This window comes from Labrus mixtus, chromosome 1, assembly GCF_963584025.1.
Source record: "Labrus mixtus chromosome 1, fLabMix1.1, whole genome shotgun sequence".
NCBI classification, from domain to species: Eukaryota; Metazoa; Chordata; class Actinopteri; order Labriformes; family Labridae; genus Labrus; species Labrus mixtus.
This window is the reverse complement of record NC_083612.1, coordinates 9,257,557-9,278,489: the sequence shown is the minus strand read 5'-3', so window position 1 is coordinate 9,278,489 and position 20,933 is coordinate 9,257,557. Positions and strand designations below refer to the sequence as shown.

Here is a 20,933-nt window from a genome sequence, read left to right as displayed (position 1 = left end):
ATTCAAAATGACTAAATGTCATTGATTATAAATTAATTTAGTGTTTTTTAGGGCAGATATAAACATTTAGAAAAACTAAATATTGATGACATGTTGTTCAGGTCATGACCTCTGCCTCTTGACTCCGAGCGTCTGTCCCAGCAGCTGCAGCAGCTGAGCCATCGGCCGGCTGATGTCGTTCCTCTGGATGCTCCTCACCACGCTGTGCAGCAACTCCTCGCTGAACGGCTTCTCCTCCTCCACGACCGGCCGGGACAGAGGGTAACCCACATCTGCAGAAACACACACACAGAGACACACACACACACACACACAGTTCAGCTGTGGACTCGTGAGTGTGTCAAACGAAGAACATAAATGGAAAAATGAAAATGTTTGAATCACTGAAATGTTTACAATCAGATGAGAAGTACTAGAGGCTGGGTATCTTTGTAAATATACTTCACTTGACATAAAGTGTTTGTTCAATAAGATCAAGTTAAAGTCAACTCGATCAAATATCGAGTCAAATACTTCAACAAAATTAGTTCTGTTGATATCCAACATAAATTAGATGAGTTAACGATAGCCTAAAGTATTATATTTCGACTCAACTTGTGTTCAAAATAAAATAAAATAAACAACAAATTTCATTTGAAAATCATCCTAATATTTTGTGCTTTGTTTGTTTGTTAGGATCCAGATGAGCTTTTCCCTAGAGCAGTGGTTTTCAACGGGTGAGTCGGGACCCAAAAGTGGGTCGCTGAGCCATTTTCAGAGGGTCTCCAATGAGTGCAAGGAAAAATAAAATGTTGTAAAAAGTCTACAGTGAGCTTTTAATACATATTGTTTTGTTGTGTCTCTTTTGATCGGTCACATTTTGTTCCATCTAAAAGGTCCACTGCACTGCACTTTTATTTTAAAGACAGGACAGCGGATCGAGTCAGAAATCAGGGAGGGTGAGTCTGCAGTAAAATGGACAAATAAAATACTGAATAGATGAAGTCTGGAATGTAATTTGTCTTCTTGTTTTATAGCGTCTAGCCACTTTTTATTGTTTTGATACTCTTACTTCTTACTGTGTCTCCTTTAATTGCTCACTTATTTGATTTGCTTTTGAATTGCCCCTCGAGGACAAATAAAGTTTTTTGAATTGAATTGAATCTCCTAACCGCCTCGGCCCTCTTGGTCTCAACCTAATCTGCCTGGTTTCCTGTATTACCCGAGTTATTATGATTTATTATGTTGCTTGAATTCTGGTGATGTTTTGGTTCTGACGTTGGTCGTGTTTCTGTTCGGGTTCTTTTTTACTGTCGGGGTTTCTGTTGTTGTTGGTTGGGTGTCTCTTCAGTGAGTTGCTCTGTGGTCTTGTTTTTGTTTTTATGTTTGCTTCTCGTGTGTGAAAGCACTTTGTAAACCATTGTTTTTAAAAGTGTTAAAGAAATACATGTATAATGATTGTTATTATTGTCTTCAGTACCCAGCCCCTTTAGTACTACAAGTACGTCCTTTTTTTTAAGTTGCAGAAGAATAAACAATGAACTCCATCTCAGCTAATGGATGTAAACATTCATCAGAGATGCACACCTTCATTCAAACGCAGATATTTGATGTGTCACCAGAATTTCACAAAAAAAACAAACACACAATCCCTCAGTCAGAATCAGAAGATTTGACACTTCACAAAGGCACTGAGGCTGATTTTTTTCCACAGATGACACACTGAAATGCATCGAGCAGAGACAGCGAGCAGAGGGAGGAAGCAGGTCTGGAGACAGAACAGCAGCACACAAACAAGAAGACTCGTCTAAAGAGGAGAGATAAACACTCACTGTCTAACAACAGAGAACAATTAAGCCCTGCAAGACAGAGAGCAGACAGAGCCTGTTAGCACATCATTAGCCAGCTGCGTCCACGCCTCCGTCGACATTACACAACTCATTAACACAGACTGAGCACAAACCTGATGGCTCCACACAGATCTGATGTTTACATCTGATGCCATTTAAACTCTCTGCAGTTAAAGATTTAATGTTTTATTTTTTTCTTGGTTTATTTTCAAAGTTGTTTTTTTATGCACTTTTTGTAATTTTCTTTTTGTGCATTAAATCTGTCTATCCCTGCTTGATTCACTCCCCCCCCCCCTCTCCTTTAATTTCCTCACAAGTGTTTTCATCCCATTCTTGTGTTTTTCAGTTTTGTTGTGCTACACTCTGAGGATCATTAAAGTTTAATGCTGCAGTTTCTAAAAATCTTCATCAGCAGCAGTCAGTGCTCCTCTGAGAGTAAATTATCAGACTGTCTGCTGACTCATAAACCGACGCAAACCGAGCCGTGTGACTCACTGAATGTGTTCCACAGGATGTAGAGAGGCTGGATCGCTTCCTGGTGCAGCTTCAGGTTGTCCCACAGAATCTGGATCAGGACGTGTTTACTGTCCTCGGACATCCAGTGACGAGGGACCTGACAGACGACCAGAGACAAAGAGAAGCACGGTGAGACAGTGGACAAAAATATATACAATTCATTTCTATTGCTTTCTTTCGTTAGAATATACATGGGCAACAAAAATAATAACAGCATTTGTTCTGTCAAGACTCCATTTAAACAGGTCGAGATTTTCCCTTCATGACATCACAAAGGGCAGTAACCCATCCCCAGGTGGGTGACACTCCCACAGCTAGGTGTTTGTTCTGCCCTCTGAGTCTGCCTTCTCACAGTAAACAATAGGACATGGAGAGAGAAAGCCCGAGACAGCCAAGCCCTTCCAGAGAGGGGGCGTGGCCAGACACAGCTCATTTACATTTAAAGGTACAGACACAGAAACAGCCTGTTCTGAGAAGTTATGATTACCCCCGTTTCTGTATGTTTGATGCGTATCTGACCTGGGAGTCTATGTTGCAGTGATCAGAGGTGAGGATGAGACCGGGCAGGTTGCTGGGCAGGTCCAGCCGCCTGAAGTACCAGACCAGGTTCCAGTAGATGATGGGGTGATGATCCACCATGTCGGCCTCCGTGATCACGGGGTCGCCCTCGTTCTCCAGCAGACTCTCCAGCTCCTTCCACAGAACCAGAGGGCTCAGGTAGGGAACCGTCACCGGCTCGGGGTTGTGGAGCCGCCACTCCATACTCAGAGGGTCCTTGGCATAACGAGGGAAATTATTTTATTTTGATGATGCACTTGACATTCAAGTTTCCATCAAACAGGAAATTAAGTAAGTACTTGTAAGCTAACAGTTGCTTATGAACACCGGAGCATCACTGAAATGCTGTTATATCACTGATTTCAGGCGAGACATACCGGGGTTTCATTGAGACGGCTCGGCAGGCTGCCTGATGTCGGCACACAGCGTCTGGGAAGAGACGTTTCCTCCATAGGCTCAAAGGCGCTGACACTGCGAGCCATGGGTCCTCCAGGGGACAGCGCCCCGGGACGGCGGTCTGTGGGGATGTTGATACCTCTGGTTGATTGAATTCTGTGAAGACAGGGCGAGGACGCTCAGACGGTTACACAGATTTCTAACTCAAGAACAAAGAAGCTACAACTTATCTCTGTACCTTTAACTGCCTGTTAGTTGAAAACATTCAGTAGCAAAGATTTTTTTTGAGTCAGCAATGACTATAGACACAAATAAACATTCAATAAAGATGTTTGAGAAAATACCACATTTAGGACCTATAAATATACATTTAAGGCAGAGGCAAAAATAAATGAAGTTTGTCGATTACCTTCCAGCGCCTGAGCACGCCTGGACAGCGATCGTAGGTGAGGGAGGGGAGACGGCGGTTGTGGGACAGGGGGTGGACAAGTTGGACGTCCCCGTGTCCAGACCTGTGGAGGCCGAGTACGATGAGGTCATCGCCTCATCCACCGACGGGCTGCCCTTCAGGAAAAGCCTGCAGAGAGGAGGAATGATGTGTGAGAAAGATCGGGTTCTTCTAAAGTTATATAGATGTCTGAGTTTTTGGGGCTTTGGCAAAAGTAATGCATTTAAGTAATTATGTATAATGATGGGGGATAACGATGATAATTGAGGCCTCATTCGGTCTAAAAACGAAATGCTACAGATTGTTGTATGATTTAGAATTTCTTGGGTGTCCTCGTCTACCTGCCGGGTCCTCGCATGTCCCTGATCTCCACGTTGAGGAACGGCAGGAAGGGGTTTCCACAGAAGGGGCAGGTGGTGTTCAGGTTGGAGTCGTCGGCCGTCCAGCCCGCCATGATCTCCTCGTCGTACACCAGACAGTCACACGTCTTACAGCGAGAACAGCTGGAGATCAGCAGCTGGAAACACACACACACACACACACACTTATAGACAGGTGAACTTACAGGACAAATGTGATCAAGATTTTAAAGCTATGCATCAAATGTGGTGATAAAGACGCACTTTTAAGACCAAATACTTCATCGGAAAGTGAACTGGGCCCTACTGGTGCAACCAATAAACAAGTATAATATTCTGAAACATGCACTGTCATGACATATTCAGTCGCCGCCATCACCCACTGCAAGCAACCGGACTTAATTCCTCCTTGCAGGTTAAATGTAGTTATGCACTGCGTTGATCGAGTGGCCAGTTTAACCTGACACATACAACTCTGTCCCCATTTTTTATATCAGAAAAACTGCCAAACCACGCTGCTCTTTAGGAGTTGTTTTCCATTCCCTGTGCTTGTTTACATCCAGGTAGTAGAGCAGTGTGGCAGAAGCCATTTAGCAGAGCTGCAGTCCAGGCTAGTGACAGGGTAAAGACATAACATTCGACCACTGCAGACTGAGAACAACCACAAGAGCTGCAGTTTTAAAAAGTTCTGTGACCCAGTTGTCTAGGCATCACAATTCCCCCCCTTGTCAAAGTCGCTCACATCCTCACTCCATCCTCCTCCATTTTACCTCCTTCCAACATCGAGGACAAACTGTTCACTTGCTGCCTAACATATCCCACCCGCAGTAAAGAGACTCACTTTACCTGTCATAAGTATAACATTTCACCTGATCAGTGTAATAATTCTACTTCTCACTCTCCTAGTTTTACCTCCATGGCGTAGTTGTTGAAGATGCTGGTGTTGCTTGTGTAGCGTGAAGAGCCGAGGTCCGACTTATCCGGCATAGGGAAGCCAGGAGGCGAGAGGACAGATCCTACAGGAGTATAAAAAAATTATCAAATCATGTTACCTTAAAGGACGTTATAGAGAGTAAAACATCTCACCAACAGCAAATTATTCCTGGCATATTTTTAGGACATCCAACAACTGTGACAAATTGGCAGACCCTTATAAGGACTTCCTTTGGACACTGATTGATGTGATTGGTTTTGATGGTTTTTTAAAGCTGTGAAAGAGTTCATAAATAAATTGCCACAAAGAAAGCTGTTTTTGTTTTGGAATTTGCTGATATTGATAACTTCAGAAATCTATCTTCATAATTTTCTCCAGCTGTCTCTTTTGAGAATATTTTTACCAGGGAGCAGAGATGTGGGTCTACCCAGGCTGGGGCCGTCCAGTCTGCTGCGGAGGGGGCTGCGTCGGGGGCTCTTGCGAGGTCCCATCGGGCCGTTCCTCTGAGGAGAGACTACAGAGCTGCCCGACTCCCCACAGTCTTCCTCATCCATCATGGACGAGCAGTCTGGATCTCCAACACCAAGAGAGGACACGCTCATTCTGTCACTGAAACCCTCCTGCATGAACAGAGGAGAGCGGGTCAGGTAAACGCCATCATGGAGTAAATGTTACAGATGCTATACAAGCTACCTACAAGCTGCGCTGCGAACACACACACACGCACACACACACACACACGCAATTCAAACACAGTCATGTTGCCAGATATCCAAAGCCATTTATTATCGTCTGAGTACTGAACTAGAAGAAGAATTTATACTTTATTGATCCCGCGAGGGGAAATTCGTTTTTACACTCTGTCTAGTAAACATGCTACACAAACATGAACTGAAATACACACACATGCACAAACAGGATCCTGTGGACATGCACTAATGGAGAGGTCTCAGAGTGAGGGGGCTGCCCTACGGCGGGCGCTCCTGAGCTTGTGGGGGGGGGGGGGGGGGGTTAGGTGCCTTGCTCAAGGGCACCTCGGCAGTGCTCAGGAAGTGGCCTGGCACCTCTCCAGCTACCAGACCAATTTCCGGACTTGGTCCGTGCCGGGACTTGAACCGGTGACCTTCCGATTCCCAACCCAAGTCCCTACAGACTGAGCTACTGCCGCCACTAACTAAAGGTCGGGCAGACGGTTTGTATCATAATAATATATCAGATAATAACATCTACTCGTCAGAGGTCGCTTCTAACTTATCTAAATCATTGGTACTCAACTGGTGGGTCGGACTCTGGACCCAAAAGGGGGTCACAGAGCGGTTTTTGGTGGGTCGCAAATGTGTGCCAGGAAAAAACAAATGGTGTCCAAAAGTGTATGGAGAGCTTTTTAAAACATGCTTGTTTTATTAAATACATCTAATTGGTTGAAAGATATCAGAAATTAGGGTTGTGATTAATCATTAAGGAGTTTGAAGTGGGTCTTGAGGCTAGACCAGTTGAGAATCACTGATCTAAATAAAGATTTTCAAACATTACTTCATTATTGATGCATCTAAATTTGTTTTTTCTACTTCAAGCTTTTTTGTTTGATATATTTGGATCGGCCTGTTTTTGTTTCATTTAAATGTAAAGTGTGTTGGGAGCTGCTTCATGGTGATTCTTAGCTGTCGAGAAATTAGATCGGTTGACTGACTCGTTATGAATCAGGGATTTCTGTCTACATGTCAGTGGTTGGGTACTTTGTTATTGATAGATTTTGAGAACAGTAACGAGGAGTGAGCAGAGGAGACAAATATACAGAAAGATGGCCAAAAGGCTTTCTTTCACATTGTCGAGGACTGTGACACACCAAACCGGCCACAAGATGGCAGTACAACTCAAACTCTGGCTTCATCTTGGACCACTGCTTATGTGATGGCTCAATACTAAATGAACCAGAAGGAGAGAAGTTACAGCTCTGCGACACAACCAGACATGTTTAGGCAGCTTCAGGTCCCATTGAGTGCAAATTTAAATTCCTTTAGAAGAAACTCACAGATTTAGACGTGCATGATCCGTGTTTTCTATTAAAATGTAACATATAGGTACATAAATACATATTTTGAGGTATTTGTAGAACAAGCGTAGGAAACCAACACAACAATTAATCTGATCAAAGTCCTTTTAAAATAGTTGGAGTTTTAATTGTCACAGCGCAATTACTTTGACAAGCAGACATTGTACCTTGGTGGGTGTGGTGTACGTTGCAAGGCGGGAATACCAGCGGCTTGCCTTCTCTGCCACGCCCTTCCCCGCAGAGACCACACTGGTCTTGAACACATCGAGCGTCGGTGTGAGCAGAGTGTCCAGAGCGAAGGAGGAGGAGGAGGGTGAAGGTGAGGCCAGGCTCATCCTGTCCGTCCTCTCCCTGTACGGGCTGGGTCGAGGACTGGGGCTCGGGGTGGTGCTGGAGCTGCGACGTGGAGGTGACGACCACAGACGTTGATGAGTGATGGTTTCCGAGGGCGAGGGCGGGTGGAAGGTGCGGGAGCGCGGGACTCCAGCGGCCCTGAGCGGGGAGCTGTGCGGCAGGCTGGCTCTGCGGGGGGCAGAGAGGGATGCAGGGTGAAGGAGGAGGGGGCTGGAAGGGTCCTGTAGGTCTAGACTGGGCGTGCGGCTGCTCAGCGGGCTGCCCATGTGGTTCATGTACAGCTCGATCTCCCTGGCGAGGTGTCGTCGGGCGCTCGGCGTGCTGGCCTCGTCCCCCTCTGGGTCCTGATCCTCGTTTTGCTGCTCGGAATGGGACTCTGCTGCCAGCAGGGACAAAGGGTCATAGCCCTTCTCGATGTCTGTGCGTTTGACGGCCACTCTGGATGCCTCGGCGTTCACACCTCCGTAGCTGGCGCTTCGTCCAACGGGCTTTTTATGAGATTTTTTAGATCTGATGTCTCCTCTTGTTGAGGGGTTGTCCAAATCCAGATCTTCAAAATCAAAAATGGCTTCTGTATTACTTCTGTCTTCATCACTGGAGTCCAATCCCTCCGTCTCCTCTTCCTCCTCCATGTCGTCATGACACCTGGCAACACCAGCAGCCCCCTCCTGCCTCCCCGAAACCAGCGATCGAGGCTTCGTATTCTTACTGAAGTTTGCACCAGAGAGAATTTTGACATCCGCCCCCAGATGTCCCGCGATCTTTTCAGGGTCGGTTTCACCCTGGCACATGCCCAGGCCGAGGACAGTTGTGCCGCTGCCATTGCTGCCAACCGTGTCACCGCTAAGCCGGCGGCCCCTCACGCCCTGCCAGTCGAGAGCGGAGCCACCGCCGGCTCTGCCAACCACCTCCTCCAGAGCGCTCTTATGCCTCCTGAGCAGACTGTTGGACTTGATCTCACAGATCTCATCCAGGGAGGAAGTGAAGAGGAGACCTGCAACATGGCCTGAGAGCAAAAAAGCATGATGTGATGTTATTGACTTTCTGCAGATAAAGTGAAGTCCCCGAGCATCTGAAGTGCCTCCCTCTAATAGTGGACTTAATGCTAGTCGATGAAGAGAATACTTTAGTGCACAAAACTCCAAATTGCCAAATTGAGCTGCATGTGTAAATGCAAAATGGCTTTATTTTTCACCCAGACTTCACCTGGATTTTGTTTTCCTGCAGCCACCTTCTACATTTTCCACTTGAAGTTGGGCTGAGCCGATGTGTAATCGTAGCACAAAATATTCCAGAAAACTCACTTAGAGCGAGTTGGAGAGGGTGACGTGACGTTTTGTATCCTTCAAATGGAGCAATCTTCGAGCACATAATGAAATGTTCTTGAAATTTCCAGGGGTGCCGATGTGAAAACGGCTTTAACTGTGACTGCAAGTTGTCATTTGAATTCTTTTTGTGTGCATTTGTTTAATATGTTAAAGGCTTTCTATTAAGGTTTTATATATTACCTTAATGTTTCACAAGTTGTCTTAACTTGGGTACCGGTGATACTCTTCTTGAATACTGCTGATTTGTAGTTTGATGAAAATATAAAGTATCGCGCAGGGAGTGCACCAGAGCTGTCGGGGGTTCAGTGCCTCAGCAGTACTCGGGATGTGACCCAGCACCTCTACAGCTACCAGACCAACTTCCACTTTTTTGATCCGCAACAGGACATGAACAGGCGACCCATCGATTTCCAACCCAAGTTCCTACACACTGGGCTATTGCCGCCCACAATGGCCGTTTAATTCTCCCGACTGAATTGTTGAAACATAATCGGGGGAACTGCTGTGAAAACATCAGGCTCTTAATGAGATATTCTTGGTGCAAGCCCGTGTGCATACATTAAATATCGCCTAGGAACATTTCAGTGAGTAACTATGAGCTCAAACTCTGCTGCATGGGCTGCTTATGAAAAGGGAGGGTAGAGATTAGGCTTTGTAGGGATAAGATGATACTATCAATTAATAATAACCCACGTTCTTAAATCCTAAAACATGTTTTAAAATATGTTTCAGCTCTGATTCTTTCCTCTGGGTTCCTCTTCTTTCACAAAAGTAGCTGAGAATTATGAGTTAAGAATCATTAAAATTCAGCTCCTGACTTTTTTTATATCCAGGCACATTTGGGATATCATTAAAATAAAACTTTACCAGCATCCTCCTCACCTTTACATAACTACTGACTCCACCTCCTCCTTACCTGCGCTGGCCGAGCTCTTGGGTTTACACGATGAATCGTCAAAAGCACAACTGCTGCGGACGATCCCTCTGGTCTTGAAGGAGGATTGGACTTCCACCTCCAGCTGGGGGAGGCAGTCTTTGCTTCCCTTGCTGCTCTCCGTCTCAGATACTACAAACACAAAATTACAATTTAAAATTTACTACGAGCACAGCTTGAGAAAGGAGCTCTTCTTTAAAAAAAAAAAAGGACAACACACAGGGCTGAAACTCTTTGATGTCGAGAAACCAAAATGAATGAATAATCTCTGGAGGAGACGGAGAGATCAAGGCAGAGGAAGGGGAAATCCTGCGAGGCTGCCAAGTTATCATTTTTTAGAAGAACAAGTAGAAAGAAATATCAGGTGATATCAGATCAGAGGGACTACTGACGGGAGCTGCAGTCGCTCTCCTTCTTGTCTTCTTTGTCGGGGGCCGAGTCTGGAGCGCCGGGGTCTCCCCTCCGAACCTCCTCCTTCGACAGCGAGTTATAACCCAGGTCTGACTGATCACCTAAAAGAGGAAGAAAAGACACGGGTGAACTCAGATTAGAGGGATATAACGAGCACTGAAGTTTAAGAGAAACCACAAGATCACAGAAACGTGAAACACTAAGAATGGAAAACCTCCGCAGAAAAAAAGGATTTGAGAATCAAAGGGTACGTTCACAACGTGATGCGATACAATACTGATAATATCACAATACAGAGAATCTGAGGTAACTGATATATTGCAAGACAAACACATAATGGAATATCTCATTATCTGAAAAAGCTCCTTGAAAGGTTACGTTCAGGATGCATTTATTTATTCTCTGCAATTTGGTGCCAGTTTCACCTCTTATAATACTTCATTCTTAAACTTCATTACACCGCTGTCCAACATTATCCCGCTGTCTTAACTTCTGACCATGTTACTCTTAATCAAGTCATAAGCACCACCATGAGGAGTCATGAAGAAGTGACACGGTGAGTCAAATTGGTGGGAAAATCTGTTTAGTGTGCTGTATTTTTGTTTTAGTGAAATACCTATAATTGTCACTAATGATTAAATGACTGTATCACATGAGTCAGGAGGTAATATATTGCTGTATCTACATTTTTCCCGCCCCAAAAATCGAAGAAAAATCTTCTCCAAAAGTAGTTGCACTTAACGCTCTTCAGATGAGTTAGACCTCTTCCCTCATTCTGACTGAAAATAGTTTGACTCTATAACTTTACCACTATAGTAGGAGACATAAATCAAACATATAATAGAAGAGAATAGTGAGGCTTTTCTTCTCTCTCATCTCCTCTGTTCTGGGAGACACAGCACTGAGAGGAAGCTAACCACAGTTTCACAGCTGCTAATGAATTTAACTGTTTAAGACTTGAGTTTTTTGGGGGGGAAGGGGCTGTCACTCCAGGCTGACTCCACCATCTGTCTCTAGAACTTCCCGGGGTCTTCAGGCCACCAGCTGTCTGGTGATTTGTTCTCCTCTTTCATCTTTGTCCTGAACCCTCTCTGTGGCCCGTCACCTCTAAATAAAACATTAGTCCGCGCAGCTCGGCTGTGTGACAGGACGGAGCGACTGACAAAAGTCATGCGAGGACTCTAACAATCAATGAAGAGCACATCGAGGTCCTTCCCTCCCTCCCGCTGAGCTTCTCTCTGAACACGAGGCAAAGTCTCCTGCTGAGGTGACGTCTCTGGGATTAAAATGATTTCTGTAATCAAAAAATGAGGTGCCTCTGTGTAATTACTCGACATAATTGACAATGACAAATCACTCTGTAGTGAAGCGAGTAAGAAAAGAGAGGGAGGGGGGGGATAGAGGAGCAGAAATATGTGATGTGCCGGATGGAGAGATGTCACAGTGAGGAGGTGAAAATTACAGGAAGAGAGAAACAGAGAAGATGAAAGGACGTCATCACAGAGCAGGAAACATGAGACATAGAAGTGCAACCAGAGACAGACGGACAGACACAGAGGTTTACCTGGATGGAGGGTGGCTTCTCTGAGCTCAGAGCCCCCCCAGTGTGAGAGGGCCACCGGGGCCCTGGCACCCGCGCCGCCGCCCCCACGGCTGGCTGCATGCAAGGGCAACACAGGCAGGGCCAGAGTGAAGGGCAGGGTTAGGGACAGAGCAGAGCAGAAACCACAGCCGCAAAACCAGGAGGAGACAACATGGAGGAGGAAAGGAAAGTGGAAAAAAACAGGCGGCGGAGGGACGGAGGATTCAGGAGACACAAACGAGGAAAAACGAGAGGTCGAAAAGGTCGGACAAAATGAGAAACGAGTATTAAAAAAAAAAAAAAAAGTGTCATTGAGAGACAAAAAGATGTAGGACAAGATGGCTGCCTGTGAAAGATGAAGTCAGGCAGCAGCCTTGTGGAGTGTACCTGTGCTAGATCTATCGTCAGTGGGGTAAACTTTGGCGGAGTCAGGGCCCTGCTCGGCCAGGTTAGTGTCGGCAGAGCTATCCAGGCTGCCGTGACTCACAGCGTCCAGGTCGCTGCCATCTGCCCAAAGACAACAAGGCGTTAAAAGGAGGCCGGCTGCCATTTCTGCTCCATAAGTTGCTCAACTTTTCCTTCTTTTTTGTTGATTCTGAATATGTGCATTAGTTATATAAACGGGTGACAAGGAATGCGTTCTGCACGGTTTATTGTGTTCTGATGACCTCTGCAGTGTCAATAAAGGAGCTTTTAAAAACCTTTAAATAATTGTCTAACGCTGCAGTGTGAAACATTTTGAATAACTCCCGGTCACTACAATTAAAACAAAGGTTGTAACACTTTTATAGGCGCTGTGTTTTTACAAGAAAAGGAACTGATGTGCAGCTGTAAATACCTGGGATCATTTAGATGTAAATTGGCACTAATTAAACGATTAACAAGGTCCCGCTCAGTTACAATTTAGTTCCACTTTACCGATATGACACCTTAGGGAGTCTTTATTTCGGTGCAGATCAGGTCAGGTAAACTTTGCATTTACATAAATAATCAAGAACAAAGAATTCATTAATTAGTACCTAAATGAGTCTTTATTCCTTCTCATGTTCTTTGAAGAGAATCTATCTCAATGTAATTTAGTCTGCCCAGAGAGTGAAGCTACTGATCGTCTAGCGAGGTGCACCCGGCCTCAGAGCTGGCTTCAGGAGGAGAGAGGCTTTATGGAGTTAGGGCTGCTGTGTGTTTCCTCTAAGGCAGTGGTACTCAGCCTTGTTAGACTTAAGAGCCACATTGACCAAAAGATATTTCTGCAAGAGCCACAATCAAAAAAAAAAAATTCTTGGGGGGAACACAGTGACATGACTTGCAAAGAACAATTTCTGCTGACAATGCTCCTCTTTTTTAAATAATTGCTTTTGGATTTTTTTCTCCAAGTCGGACTTAAAAAGAGCCACCACTAGTCCTAAGTGAGCCACATGTTGCTCGAGAGCCTCGGGTTGAGTATCACTGCTCCGAGTCCCCATGTAGGCAGGTATTTTATGTCACTGAAAACACCTTCTTTTTAAATTCGGTCATCTATCCCATCGTAGAAAGTGGCTCGACATGTAGCTGTTGCTTGTGTCTCTAAGTGGAGTGTTTATATTTTACAGGGGCAGCTCATATTAATCAACAATACTGTAGATGTGCCAGAAAAAGCCAAAAAGGATTTTAGAATAGGCTCCCTAAAAACCTGGAAACCTCCTCTCTTTATAGCTGAATCAAAAACCAAGCGCAGGTCAGAGCTTTTCAAAGTACAAAGCAGTTATTGGGGAGTAATTTTAAAAAAAGGTGGGATTTGCAAGACGGGGATTGATATGCAGGGTGTGCAGGTCTTCAGTGGCATGCAGGGGGAGTCAAACCAAACATGTTAACCTTGTTGTGTTGAGTAGTTTAACCTGCTTTGACGTTTGTTAAAAACTACTCAGCGAAAGTAAGAACTGAAAGGTAGTTTGATTTGAGCTAAACAGATGTGACTTTTGAAGACTATAACAGGATCCCGTGTTGTTTATATCAAGCTCGCTTTGATCATCATTTATTTATGTTGCATTTACGATAATGGCTTCTTGGATAAAGACTCTCCGTCAGGTCGACTGAGTGGATTTTTAAAAGGCCTATTAAACAAGGATAGTTCAGAGCCGGAAAAAGGAGGCGGCTATTTAATTAGCCATTAGCTCCCAAGTATTTTGGGTTCAATATAAATCATCCCAGCTTCACAAAGACAGATCACTGACTTATTTCTTTGGAGCATCAAGAGAAACTCGAGTCCAGTTTGCTCTAACTCTGATTCCAGTGTGTCAGGTCTGTAGCTGCTTTTTTTAAGTCGGGGTATGTTCGACCTAAAGTAAGGTAACAAATGTATGTCATGGTTTCATCATCCCAGGATCATGCACAGGATTCACTTAACAATCGCACAAAGACAACATCATTCCGTTTTTTTTTCCAGACGTGCAGACTGTTTTTTTTGATCGCAGTTACCTGAGAGCGGGCTCTGAGTGAGGGGGGCGTGTCGTCGGAGCGCCCGTTTGAACTGTGCCACGCCCAGGACGACATTTCTCAGCTTCATCCACAGAAAGTATCCTCCTCTGGTGCTCGAGGGCCACGTACTCTCCAACACCGCCTGGAGGAGGAGGAGGAAGAGGAGGAGGGGGAGGAGGAGGAGGAAGAGGAGGAGAAGGAGGAGGAGGAGGAGGAGGAGGAAGAGGAGGAGAAGGAGGAGGAGGAGGAAGAGGAAGAGGAGGAGTAGGGGGAGGAGGGGGAGGAGGAAGAGGAGGAGGAGGACGAGGAGGGGGAGGAAGAGGAAGAGGAGGAGGAAGAAGAGGAGGAGGACGAGGAGGGGGAGGAGGAGGAGAAGGAGGAGGAGGAGGAGGAAGAGGAAGAGGAAGAGGAGGAGTAGGGGGAGGAGGGGGAGGAGGAAGAGGAGGAGGAGGACGAGGAGGGGGAGGAAGAGGAAGAGGAGGAGGAAGAAGAGGAGGAGGACGAGGAGGGGGAGGAGGAGGAGAAGGAGGAAGAGGACGAGGAGGGGAAGGAAGAGGAAGAGGAGGAGGAAGAAGAGGAGGAGGACGAGGAGGGGGAGGAGGAGGAGGAGGAGGAGGAGGAGGACGAGGAGGAGGAGGAAGAGGAGGAGGAGGGGGAGGAGGGGGAGGAGGAGGAGGAAGAGGACGAGGAGGGGAAGGAAGAGGAAGAGGAGGAGGAAGAAGAGGAGGAGGACGAGGAGGGGGAGGAGGAGGAGGAGGACGAGGAGGAGGACGAGGAGGAGGAGGAAGAGGAGGAGGAGGAGGAGGAGGAAGATGAGGAGGAGGGAGATGAGGAGGAGGAAGAGCAGGAGGAGGAGAAAGAAGAGGAGGAGGACGAGGAGGAGGAGGACGAGGAGGAGGAGGAGGACGAGGAGGAGGACGAGGAGGAGGACGAGGAGGACGAGGAGGAGGAAGAGGAGGAGGAGGAAGAGGAGGAGGAGGACGAGGAGAAGGAGGAGGAGGAGGAGGAGGACGAGGAGGAGAAGGAGGAGGAGGAAGAGCAGGAGGAGGAGAAAGATGAGGAGGAGAGGGAGGGAGGAGGAGAAAAGAGACCGAGATAAGACTGAAGGCAAGAATGTGGAAAGCCTGATCCAATATTTTATAGACTTCATTTTTTATTCCGATTGTAAAGCCTATGGAGTTTCTACTTTATTTAACATATCAAATGAAATATTCTCTCAGTTATCTTTAGACTCTGACTTCAATCATTCTGTTTCAACTCCACATTTTAAACCGAGTGCACTAATACTGACCCAATCTCTGCTCCGTCTAAAATCATTTTGGATGAATGTTTCATCAAAAGCATTAACACTGCAGCGATGACAGACGCAGTGAAAATTGAACATTAGGGGGTAAAAAAGGGAAAAGGAGCTGCAGCTGTTGGCGGCCCAGTCACGTTCAGCCAGTCTCAGTCTGCTCCTAAAATACTCTTCAGAGCCCTCGTGAGGAAAACACGATCAGTATGCTACTGAGCAGGACTGTTAATCACACCGGCTGCTCCGGGGTGAAGGCTCTCAGGATTTGGGACAGGTGGAATGAGGATACCCTCCTGCAAGTGTTCGGACAACTAAAGCACAACGACCTGTCCCCAAAACACCACGTCAATGCTGGAGACGGGGATGCAGGTGTTTTTATGTTTTAATGTGTCTTGTGCTACGTTTACACCGTAAGCTTTAGAGCTCCTTTTAGAGTTTGTTTTCAGGTCTGATACTTTTAATATGCTATTTATATATATATTTTTAAATATGTCTATTACCAGTTTAACCAACGTGCAAAAAGAAAACATACATGATGATGTTCAAACATGGAACAACTGAAGTTATTGTTTGTGCAGTAAAGTACTATCACACATTCATAAGCAGCGTGAGCAATTCAGGGTTAAGTGTCTTGCCCAAGGACACATCAGACATGTTGCTGCAGGAGCTGGGGATTGGACCCTCTACCTTCCAATCGAGAGACAACGACTCTACCAACTGAGTCACACCCGCGCCGCATGTCTTTCCACAATGGTGTAATATTGGTGTCCCGGTTTGTGAATTCACATTGTGTTCCGGGGTTGAAGGAGCTCCACATACACACACAGTCAGACATGCAGACACACACACACACACAGCGCTGTGCTCCCCAACTGGCTCAGCTGAACCCGTCTCACCTCCTGTAACGCCTCGGTTACTACCTCCTAAGACGGTACAGAGGGGGGGGGGGGATCTCTTCGTCCCCCCTATTAAGCCTCCGCAATACTCAGATTGAAGGGGAAACGTCACAGAGGAGTAAATACCACGGCTTGAAACGGCAGTCTGATTGGGACTGTAGACAAAAATGTTTCACATCTAATATTAATGAAAAGATTAGTCATCAACCTGACTTCTTGCTCCATCAATAAACTGGTTTCTTTAGGACGCTCACATCAGTCTCATTAGTGCAGACAGAGTTTATATTTATAAAAACTGATGACGGAGAACCCGATCAAACTTTTAGCAGTAAAAGAGATAGAGGTAGGTTCCTTCAGTGATGTGAGAATATTGTTACTTTCCCTGAACATGTAGCCGCTTTTTTTTTAGGAATCCCATGAAGGGAAATTCAAATCACATGCTACACACATACACGCTGAAATACACACATGCACAAACAGGATCCTGTGGACATGAACTAATGGAGAGATGTCAGAGTGAGTTTTTCCACTGATGTTTTGAGTCTTAAAAACAACTTCTACAGCGAGAATTGGGCATAAAATAAATGATGTGAAACATTCCTTAATGCTGCCAGACAGGAAAACACCTTCTGAAAAACTCATAATTATCCCAGGAATTCCCTGACTTGTGGAAACTTAAGCTGCGTTTTTGTTTTTCTTCACCTTGAGCTGCTTATAAAAACCTGATGCGGGGTTACAGTTTTCAGCGGCTTTGGGTAAAAGTTCGTCTTACACTAACTTCTGTATTCTCTTCAATAGATTTCTTATAAAGTAACGAGGAGTCTTGCTTCCAGTCCTCTCTCAGGGGTACAGAAACGAGAGACTTTACTGTAATGTCTGTATCACAGAGCGGGTTCTGCAGGTTCAGGTTTGTAAAACAGAAAAAGGTGAAGATGAGTCAGGGGATCAGATCCATCTACAAGGGATCTAAAGTTATTCAAGCTTCATTGTCTTGAATAAGATTTAAAAACTTAGTTATACCTCGGCTTCTTTCCTGGAATTAGAGATGATATCTTATTTATCTTATTTGACCAGAATGTCCCATCAAGATCACAAATCTGTTTTACAGACAGAGCTCAGGAAAATATACAAATTATAGAAATTAAAACATAAAAAATCGACTGTAAATATTAATGTTTGAAGCCTGAGGGACGTCTCATCCCATCTGTTCCTGCAGGAGACTCCGGAGGCTCATCTGCAGCAGCCGCCATGATGGAAATCCTGTCTCAGTCTAACTTTCAGTCAACCTAACGACAGACTGAGAGCTGGAGCTGAGGCGGGTTTTAAGCCTCTTGACGACCCGTTACATCGAGCCCACCTGTCAATCATGTCACCTACACGTCTAACTATGGATAACACGTATCGTTCATGAAATCAAAAAAAAGAATCACCCCCTGTGCAGTGTGTGCCAGTGATGACAATAACTAATCAGATCTATTTAGTTTCTTGAACCAGGCTGAAGAAGTAGAATAAAAACACCTGCAGCTGTCCGGAGCAGCGGCTACAGCTCAATCAGTCACCTTGTGCCTCAAGGCCTCCTCTATCTTAGATGAAATAATCCTGAGCCTTCACAACACGCCTGAGTAACCTTTACTGCGGCCTCGCCTCCTGACGGCCTGCTCCCTCATCACATCAGAGAGTTCACTTTTCTCCTCCCTGGGCTGCAGATCAGGAACAGGTAGTGATGATAACAGAGCTTTGATTCATCCTGACTCTGGGTACGGTGATCACATACGACCGGATTGTAACCTTGGTGGGAAACTACAAATGGTGTTTCTGTTTTATCTGAAAGCAAAGCGTCTGCAGAGGCGTCACACTGATGAAGAGTCTCTGCCTCCTAAGAGACAAGCTAGAGATTTTAATGATGGAAAAACTGAACGACACAGTGGAGGAATAAATTGGATGAGATTAATTATGCTGCTTTGTAAGTCATGACTACACAAGAGTCTGAGTCTGCTGCAGAATGAATATAAAAACTTTTCTGACATATTTTTACAAAGATCAGAGTTTAACCTTTGGCTGTTCTTTTCTTTTTACACTCAAGGTGCAACAGTCAGTGGATTTGTTAGGTAAGTCAACAAAAAAGCCTGTAGCGTTGTGGTAAATGCACAAGCCCCGTGTACAGAGGCTGTTGTCCTCTAAGCGGACGGGCCCCGGTTCGAATCCGACCTCTGACGTCACTCTCTCACTCTCTCTCTCTCTCTCCCTGACTCTATCCATCATCACTCAAACTCTACAAACTGATTGCACATTATTTTGATTACACTTTAATCCTTTCTGTCATGCAGGAGCAACAATGTCAAACATTTTCTGCTTCCAGATTCTAAAAAGTTTTTTTTTTTGCTGCTTTTCTTTATCATTTCTGACAGTGAATTAAAAAATGTTTTGTTTAATACTGTAATAGTTAAACTAAGGAGCTTTTTAAATAATCACTTTAGGCTCTGGAAAAGTTTAATGAGCTTCTGAGCTTCAGTTAGAAACAGTATAAACTCAACATTAATGGACTGTGAAAAAGCTAGCTGATTCATCTAAGATGAAAAGTATGTGCAAAATAAAGCAGGAACAGACTGTTTTAAAGATCAGGGTCATCCAGCACACACCAGGACTGTTAAGATTGACTTTAGTAGTAGAAGTTGAATCCATATAAAACGCTGCAAACGTAAGGAAGCCACTACAGGAAACGTGTTGTTATCTCCAATGTTTTGTATCCATTAAATGCAGAATGTGCAATATTTTACACATAAATACAGCTGAGTCATGACTGTCTACAATGACTGAGAAGCTCGAGTCCTGCTGGCTGTGTTGTTGTCAGGGCTGTGTTTACATCGTGTTGACATGGACGTCGCAGCCTTGAGTATAAAAGCTGTTTTAGTCAAGGACTAGAGAAAAGAAGAAGAACATACTCACTGATTATTTGGATGTCACATAAGTGTGTTTACATCTCATTCAGTGTCAATTCTTGTGCAATATGAAGCTACAAGTTAACTAAAGAGTGCTAACATTAGCCTGCTAACACAGCAATGCAGGCCACAGGTGATTGCAGCTCAAGTAAAAGACAAAGACAATTAAGCTCCATTAAGCTTGTGCTTAATGGAGCTTAATTAAGGTGCATTCTAATTCATAACTCCTTCTTTTGAATGCGAGTGGAGAGGGGTTGGAGGTGTGTCATTGGAGGAGAGCGGAGGCTTCAGATTAGCGGAGGTGTCGCCAAACTGCAGTTTGTTTTGGTTTCATGCTGGAGCTCAAGGATCAAAAAGTCGCACATTCTTCCTTTGAATTTTAAAGTCAATCGGAACAATCCTGATGTTTGCTGGATTGTTCATTAAACCGGTTTTTATTTCTTTTAAATGTGCTGAGTCACACGTGTACGTTCTGCAGTAATAAATAATGAGTTTATACTCTCCTCCCTGAAGAGACTTGTCATTACAATATGAGCAACAAGGACAGTTTCTTTTTCTCCCCCTGACAACTCTTCAGACTTTTATTGTTTTTATTGCTGACTTGGTCCGTCTCTTCGTTCATTACAGCCGATGAAAAAAGGGGATTATCCAGTCGTCCCCGTAGACTCGTTTGACATTTTGCTATCATGAGTTTGTTCAAACTTTGGCAGCTAAGTCAGCAGAGTATCACTCCCACATCAGGAAAATCACAACCAAGGAGACAGAGGAGCTCTTGGGAGTCCCGGTGAGAATATATTTTTATTATTGTTTTGTAAGACACACTGCACTGGGTTGGAACTCGTTAGATAAATCATTAAATCCATCTTTAAATTCAAGGATGTAAATGTTAGGAGGTGGAGTATTCCACCATGCATCTTAAACGCCTTGTGTTGTAATTTAACAAGAAAAACATCTGCTTACAAATTTCCCTCTGGGATTAATAAAGTATTTCTGATTCTGATTTTGGGTGCTGTCTTACTAGAGCTGGGTATTGTCCACAACCTCACAATTCAATATCCATTCGATTCGATATTGAGCAATATGCTTCGATATCGATTCAATATTACACATAGGGGAGAGAAATACAGAGATAACTACTCACAGTACCTTCTTATATTTGTTAAATAATTATGTGTTTGTATTACGGTAGTTTAAATCAAACTGACTCAAAAATGTATTTTATCGTTGCATTATTCTTTAATACCAAAGAATAAAACATGAAAGTAAAGGATGATCTAAAGTTCAAAATTGTGCCTGACTAGAATTCACAGCAACCACAGTGCCCCCAGTGGAGAGGGGTGTCATTACAACATAAAAAAAAAAAATTGATCTCAGGATTTCCCTGAATCGATATTGAATTAGGAAAATAATAATTGAAATGCATTGATGAATCGATTTTTTTTAACCAGCCCTATGTCTTGCATCACGCCATTTCAGAATAATGTTCTGTCCTTACCTTGTTGTAGTAGCCGTAAGTGATGGCATTGGGGTGGACTCCAGCCTTCTTCATCTCAAACAGGACCCTGACTGCCAGCACAGGTTGTCCGTACTGTCCACACAGCTGCATCAGCACCCGGTAACAAACCTGTTAAAAAAAAAAACAAACATG

At 44.6% G+C, this 20,933-nt stretch overlaps 1 protein-coding gene across 9 annotated transcripts in view; it reads right to left on the bottom strand.

The window, feature by feature from the left end:
• The window catches only part of LOC132989553 (C-myc promoter-binding protein-like), a 77,038-nt gene that overhangs the window by 3,727 nt on the left and 52,378 nt on the right, over positions 1-20,933 (bottom strand). For 2 of the 9 annotated variants that reach the window (XM_061057279.1, XM_061057443.1), the window contains 16 exons: positions 20,781-20,909; positions 14,157-14,298; positions 12,090-12,209; positions 11,685-11,777; positions 10,102-10,221; positions 9,692-9,841; positions 7,261-8,453; positions 5,444-5,660; positions 5,019-5,122; positions 4,089-4,264; positions 3,709-3,876; positions 3,281-3,455; positions 2,865-3,119; positions 2,325-2,442; positions 1,812-1,838; positions 110-272 (listed from right to left, as the gene is read on the bottom strand). In XM_061057279.1, coding sequence (XP_060913262.1) covers positions 110-272; positions 1,812-1,838; positions 2,325-2,442; positions 2,865-3,119; positions 3,281-3,455; positions 3,709-3,876; positions 4,089-4,264; positions 5,019-5,122; positions 5,444-5,660; positions 7,261-8,453; positions 9,692-9,841; positions 10,102-10,221; positions 11,685-11,777; positions 12,090-12,209; positions 14,157-14,298; positions 20,781-20,909 — 3,350 coding nt within the window. The remainder of the gene's footprint in view (positions 1-109; positions 273-1,811; positions 1,839-2,324; positions 2,443-2,864; positions 3,120-3,280; positions 3,456-3,708; positions 3,877-4,088; positions 4,265-5,018; positions 5,123-5,443; positions 5,661-7,260; positions 8,454-9,691; positions 9,842-10,101; positions 10,222-11,684; positions 11,778-12,089; positions 12,210-14,156; positions 14,299-20,780; positions 20,910-20,933) is intronic. The other 7 variants (XM_061057526.1, XM_061057613.1, XM_061057698.1 and 4 more) reach the window with 5 other exon arrangements.